General features: G+C 42.2%; 1 protein-coding gene across 2 annotated transcripts in view; it reads left to right on the top strand.

Moving 5' to 3' along the window:
- emid1 (EMI domain containing 1) overlaps positions 1-6882 on the top strand; it is a 34076-nt gene extending 27194 nt beyond the window's left edge. Inside the window, exons 12-13 of one of the 2 annotated variants that reach the window (XM_027169376.2) lie at positions 4425-4515; positions 5936-6882. In XM_027169376.2, the coding sequence (XP_027025177.2) occupies positions 4425-4515; positions 5936-6075 (231 nt within the window). In that variant the 3' untranslated portion in view covers positions 6076-6882. Of the gene's footprint in view, positions 1-4173; positions 4259-4424; positions 4516-5935 lie in introns of both variants that reach the window. The other variant, XM_027169394.2, reaches the window with a different exon arrangement.
- Positions 6883-7147: the final 265 nt, after the last annotated feature.

Genomic DNA, 7147 nt, shown 5'->3' with positions numbered 1-7147 from the left:
CCGTGACTCTGGAAGACGGTAAGACGTGAGAAAGAGACGGGACAAAAAAGAACGTTGTAAAAACTTTAGAAACTAGCGAGTGAAATCAAATCTAATCTACAGAGTACAGTATAGTGAATTCTAGTCCTAGCTTGTGGGTGAAATCTAATCTACCCTCGGACATAAACCCAAATCTGACCTAGAAAATGAAATCGACGCACTTAAAACGTTTAACTTAGCGAGTGAAATGTAAGCTAATAAAGCTAGAGAGTAAAATCAACACTAGCAAGTGAAATCTAGTCTAAAATACCAATCTAATCTAACCTAGAAAGTGACAACTTGCATGTGAAATCGAACCTGTTGTGTGGAATCTAATCTAACCTAACAAGGGTAATTTATTCAGATCTAATGAATGAAAGCTAATCAAATTTAATCTAGTAAGGGGAATCGAATCGAATCTAGCGAGCAGCAGCTAGGCTAATTGTTGAAATCTAGTAAGTGAAATCTGCTCTATCCAAACGTGTGTAGTCTAATCTAATCTAGTGTATGTAATCTAATCTGTCCTGGTGAACAAGATCTGTTACAAGTGCGTGAAAGCTTATTGGACATAAAATACAGAGACATTGGACAGAGACAAGGTTAAAAAAAATTCTGGAGTGTTCCTTTAATGTGGTAATGGATTATTGTAAACAATTCAGATAATTGGATAAGTGTGTGTGCACGTGTGTGTAGGTTGTGTGTGTGTACGTTATGTGTGTATGTGTGTGGGTTGTGTGTGTGTGTATGTGTGTGTGTTTGTGTGTAGGTTTTTTGTGTCTGTGTGTGTGTAGGTTGTGTGTATGTGTGTGTGTGTGTGTGTGTGTGTGTGTGTGTGTGTAGGTTGTGTGTATGTGTGTGTAGGTCGTGTGTGTGTGTAGGTGTAGGTTGTGTGTATGTGTGTGTAGTTTGTGTGTATGTGTGTGTAGGTTGTGTGTATGTGTGTGTGTGTAGGTTGTGTGTATGTGTGTTTGTAGGTTGTGTGTATGTGTGTGTAGGTTGTGTGTATGTGTGTGTGTATGTGTGTGTAGGTTGTGTGTATGTGTGTGTGTATGTGTGTGTGTAGGTTGTGTGTATGTGTGTGTGTGTGTGTGTGTGTGTGTGTGTGTGTGTGTGTAGGTTGTGTGTATGTGTGTGTGTAGGTTGTGTGTATGTGTGTGTTTAGGTTGTGTGTATGTGTGTGTGTGTGTGTGTGTGTAGGTTGTGTGTATGTGTGTGTAGGTTGTGTGTATGTGTGTGTGTGTGTAGGTTGTGTGTATGTGTGTGTAGGTTGTGTGTGTGTGTGTGTGTGTGTGTAGGTTGTGTGTATGTGTGTGTGTAGGTTGTGTGTGTGTGTGTGTGTGTAGGTTGTGTGTATGTGTGTGTTTAGGTTGTGTGTATGTGTGTGTGTGTGTGTGTAGGTTGTGTGTATGTGTGTGTAGGTTGTGTGTATGTTTTGTGTGTAGGTTGTGTGTATGTGTGTGTGTAGGTTGAGTGTATGTGTGTGTGTAGGTTGTGTGTATGTGTGTGTGTGTGTGTGTGTGTAGGTTGTGTGTATATGTGTGTGTAGGTTGTGTGTATGTGTGTGTAGGTTGTGTGTATATGTGTGTGTAGGTTGTGTGTATGTGTGTGTGTAGGTTGTGTGTATCCCAAAACTCTGTGTGCTGTAGTGATTGTGAGTAATGGCGGTGTGGTGGATCAGCGCCGCTGTGATAGTTAATGGGGGTGTGAGTGGATACAGCGATCCTCCAGTTTCCCACAATGCATTGCTGCTGCATGGCCCCATCTCATTATACTGCTTGTGAACTTCCTGTCTGCTTGCTGCTCTCATGTCTGACTCTCTGAGCTCCACTTTAACAGCCACAGAGGATTTCTGCTTAAACAAATGACCCGTCTGTTCGGATAACTGCCCTCCTCCGTCACGGCCGACACCGTCACCTCTTTATTTACTCCACATTCCTTTAGCGGCCGAAGTTCTGGAGAACATTTGGTCCTGGTTTGTAATCTGTGTCCCAGAGATACTGTGGAGCAAAACCTACAGACCCAATTAATCATAATGCACTGATGATTTACTGCCTGTGTAACATCTCTCTCCATTCAGCACACACACACACACACACACACACACACACTATTCCCTGTGCATCCATTCATTGTTTTCCCAATGATTTTCATACACTAGCCAGGAACGATAAGCGATCCTCTCATTACACCAGCGCTGTTTTATTTGGCTCGGCCGAATCACCTCCTTTCCCTCACACACACTAATTTGTACATAACCCTGTGCTTAGTTCATGAGCGACTCATCAGTCATCTCCTACCCTAGAGTGGGCTCGGAGCGTCCGGACCAACAGTCCACCAGGACTACGGAAATCTTAGAATATCTGTGATAAATATTAACGATCCGGTCTGAAGTCATGACACGAGCTGACGACGTTTTGTCGTATTGTTTGCACTGTTTAGAAAATATGTCTGTCTCGAGGCTTAGAATGAAAATAAATCATAAATCAAATTGATTCGTTTGGGAAACGCACATCATCGAAGGAAGGAGAACGGTTCGGCTTCGTATTCAGTGAGGAATTCGAAACCTAGGAGACAACTGCATTGAGATTTTCAAAGCATCGAACGATAAAACTTTTATTTTAATTGTCCATGATACAGTAACAGTACAGATAATCCCGCAGATAATACAGATAATTCCACAGATAACCCCACAGATAATACAGATAATCCCACAGATAACCCCACAGATAATACAGATAATCCCGCAGATAATACAGATAATTCCACAGATAACCCCACAGATAATACAGATAATCCCACAGATAATCCCACAGACAATACAGATAATCCCACAGATAATACAGATAATTCCACAGATAACCCCACAGATAATACAGATAATCCCACAGATAATACAGATAACCCCACAGATAATACAGATAATCCCACAGATAATACAGATAATCCCACAGATAATACAGATAATCCCACAGATAATACAGATAACCCCACAGATAATACAGATAATCCCACAGATAATACAGATAACCCCACAGATAATACAGATAACCCCACAGATAATACAGATAACCCCACAGATAATACAGATAATCCCACAGATAATACAGATAACCCCACAGATAATACAGATAACCCCACAGATAATACAGATAACCCCACAGATAATACAGATAATCCCACAGATAATACAGATAACCCCACAGATAATACAGATAATCCCACAGATAATACAGATAACCCCACAGATAATACAGATAACCCCACAGATAATCCCACGTCTTTATTTATGGATTACTGTGAAAAGCTAGTCATAACATGCCCAAGTAATTAGCAGTAAATATTTGTGTCTGAAAAGGTCTTCTACATCCTTCAGATTTCACCTCCTCTTCAACACAACAGTGTATGTCTGTGGTTTATTTCATTCATTCATTCATCTTCTACCGCTTATCCGAACTTCTCGGGTCACGGGGAGCCTGTGCCTATCTCAGGCGTCATCGGGCATCGAGGCAGGATACACCCTGGACGGAGTGCCAACCCATCACAGGGCACACACACACACTCTCATTCACTCACACACACACTCACACACTACGGACAATTTTCCAGAGATGCCAATCAACCTACCATGCATGTCTTTGGACCGGGGGAGGAAACCGGAGTACCCGGAGGAAACCCCCGAGGCACGGGGAGAACATGCAAACTCCACACACACAAGGCGGAGGCGGGAATCGAACCCCCGACCCTGGAGGTGTGAGGCGAACGTAACCACTAAGCCACCGTGACCCCCCCCCCCCCCCTCCGGTTTATTTCAGGGCCAGAAAAAGGTTTCAGAACCAGGACACTTTGTATGTTAATGAGTTTGTTTTTGACTCTGTATGTTTATGTCTATTGCATGTTTCCTGGCTGGTCACCTGCATGCTTGTGTTTGATGATCTTACAGCATGACATGCAGAAGGAATACAAAGCCAAACTGAGATAGAAATAAAGGGGTGGGATACATACGGGGCAGATGGGTGTTAATGACTTGAATCATGTGTTTAACCCTTTTAACTTCTAATATCGAATAACTAAACATCTAGAAAGTCTCTGCATCCTGGCAAGTGCTCTGTCTGGCTGCTGCTTGACGTAACTTGACGGCTGTATCTGTCTCCGCAGGGGGACGGCATACACCAAATCCGTGAGGCCCTGAAGATCTTAGCCGAGAGGGTTTTAATCCTCGAGACTATGATCGGTATCCACGGTGAGTAGGCAGGGCAAAAGGTCACAGGTCAGGGGGTCAGATCGGATCATGGGTGGTGGGAAACGAGGGGACAGACAGGGAGGCACTCAGGGAACAGAGCCCCGCCCCCAGCAGCACCCTGGTAACCTGATGCAGGAACCTCACTTCTATTGATCTGATTTGGTAGGATGTTAGTTTGAAGATGTTGCAAGACCTTCAAGCTGACCTGGAGCTGCTGGCTCGCAGGGTGCAGCTGCTGGAGGCGATCATCTGGCCAGGTAATGATGCATCCTGTAATGTGCTGCCCTCTGCTGGACTGGTAAAGACTTCAGAAACAGGCAGGGCCAGATGTCATACAAGAAGAACAATCTGTATGTTATAAGTGTAATAGATATAATGTGAATGTAAACGTCTCCGACACGGAGCAGAAATATGGTTTCTGTCTCTGTGGCATTTCAGCTCTGTTTCAGAGATGTTTGAGTCTCACTAAATGACATAATGACAGAATATATATAAAGTCTGAGATGTGATCTCTAATATGAGGTCACAGCAATAATCCCTACACCATCTAATCTGTATCGTCTTATTAACTCACTATCGTTATTAAATATTATATACAATACATTTCTGCTCCTTCTTCACCTTTCAGACATTTTCTCCTCTGATAAAGAAACTCTTCATCCTCTTAAAGTCCTCCTCACTACTGCGAACACTTTATGACCTTATGACCTCCTCACTACTAACACTTTATGACCTTATGACCTCCTCACTTCTCCTAACACCTTATGACCTTTTGACCTCCTCACTACTGCTAACACTTTATGACCTTATGACCTCCTCACTTCTCCTAACACTTTATGACCTTATGACCTCCTCACTACTGCTAACACTTTATGACCTCCTCACTACTGCTAACACTTTATGACCTTATGACCTCATCACTACTGCTAACACTTTATGACCTTATGACCTCCTCACTACTGCTAACACTTTATGACCTCCTCACTACTGCTAACACTTTATGACCTTATGACCTCCTCACTACTGCTAACACTTTATGACCTCCTCACTACTGCTAACACTTTATGACCTTATGACCTCCTCACTACTGCTAACACTTTATGACCTCCTCACTACTAACACTTTATGACCTTATGACCTCCTCACTACTACTAACACTTTATGACCTTATGACCTCCTCACTACCGCTAACACTTTATGTCCTCCTAACTACTGGTAACACTTTATGACCTCCTCACTACTGCTAACACTTTATGACCTCCTCACTACTAACACTTTATGACCTTATGACCTCCTCACTACTGCTAACACTTTATGACCTCCTCACTACTAACACTTTATGACCTTATGACCTCCTCACTACTGCTAACACTTTATGACCTCCTCACTACTGCTAACACTTTATGACCTCCTCACTACTGCTAACACTTTATGACCTCCTCACTACTAACACTTTATGACCTTATGACCTCCTCACTACTAACACTTTATGACCTTATGACCTCCTCACTACTGCTAACACTTTACGCCCACATTTATATGAATTTGTTTAGAATTACATCACTAGGAGAAACTCTATACAGTTGTCATGAATACGGCCCAGTTGTTTTCCTCCACATGATGATATTTGGAGGCTGATCTTAGACCAGCACTTTTGCTCCTCTATCTCTCACACAGAGCCTGACGGAGGATCCGGCGACGGCCCGTTCGGCACCTCGTCTGCGGACTTCTTCCGGAACAAGCGGGCCGGTGTCCTGCCCTTTCGGGTCAAAACGCCGTCCTTCTTTACCGAGCCTAAAATCCGAGGGAAGTCCTAAAGTATCGACCTCTCGTTCCAGCTCGGACTGGCAAACCCTCGAAAGTCCCTATAACACGTTCTGATCCACTCACTCACCCTGGAACATACCATTGAATAAGGAAAGGGGGGGAAACACCTCAGGGAAAGAACCAAGTGGTGCTGCAGAAGTTCATCATCTCAACAGTCTTTAACTTCAGGCTCCCTTTTACCTGTTAGAACAAAGAGAGAGCTAAAATGTACTGTACAGTCATTCTAACGCTGTGGGATTAACGGTTATAAGGTTTGGGACGATAAGGGGACGAGCTGGTACACATGACGGAGAGGAACATCAGGTTATTACTCGCTGAAGTCACTATATATATTTTAACAGACCCCTTTGGGAAGGTAGAAATGTATCGTATGTAGGAAAATACAATACGTGTATTCACTATTCATTTTTAAAACATTTAAGCAATAAATTAGTTATCCTCCCTAGCATTAAATGCACTATTTTAGATGTTGTTTTTATTATTATTATTATTATTATTATTATTATTATTATTAAGCTAGAAAAAAAAGCAAAATGCTCCCATGCAAAGGTTTTATGTTTGTATGGAAACAGAACATTTTGACATGGTGTAATGTTTGTATTTATTTACAGTTTAATATGGAATTGATCTCTACAATGTCATGCAGAACGCTTTCCTGTCCTGTTTAGATATCTTTCATTTTTTTTTATCATTTTTATTCAGAATCTTAATATTTACATTTACAGCATGTGGCAGACTCTCTCATCCAGAGCGACGTACAAAAGTGCTTTTAAGTCTCGATCATTGAATACATTAAAGGTGCGGTCTCTGTTGTTTGAAAGCCAATGTTGACATATAAAATCACCAAAACAAACACACCTCTAACCCAAACGGGTCCCACCCCTGTATCGATAGCTCCGCCCACACATACACGTCTTTATCATAGCTGAAGGGAAGAACAATACGATTGTAGATAAACAAACAAGCAAAAATGCCACACAAGCATAATGATGTAAAGGACAAAGGCATATATTAGTTCTGTGTAACAAAGCAAAACCAACGTTACTCACCTATCGAGAAGGA

The sequence above is a fragment of the Tachysurus fulvidraco genome, chromosome 9, assembly GCF_022655615.1.
Source record: "Tachysurus fulvidraco isolate hzauxx_2018 chromosome 9, HZAU_PFXX_2.0, whole genome shotgun sequence".
NCBI lineage: Eukaryota > Metazoa > Chordata > Actinopteri > Siluriformes > Bagridae > Tachysurus > Tachysurus fulvidraco.
Note: the sequence above shows the minus strand (reverse complement) of the source record. Positions and strands in the feature narration are given on the sequence as shown.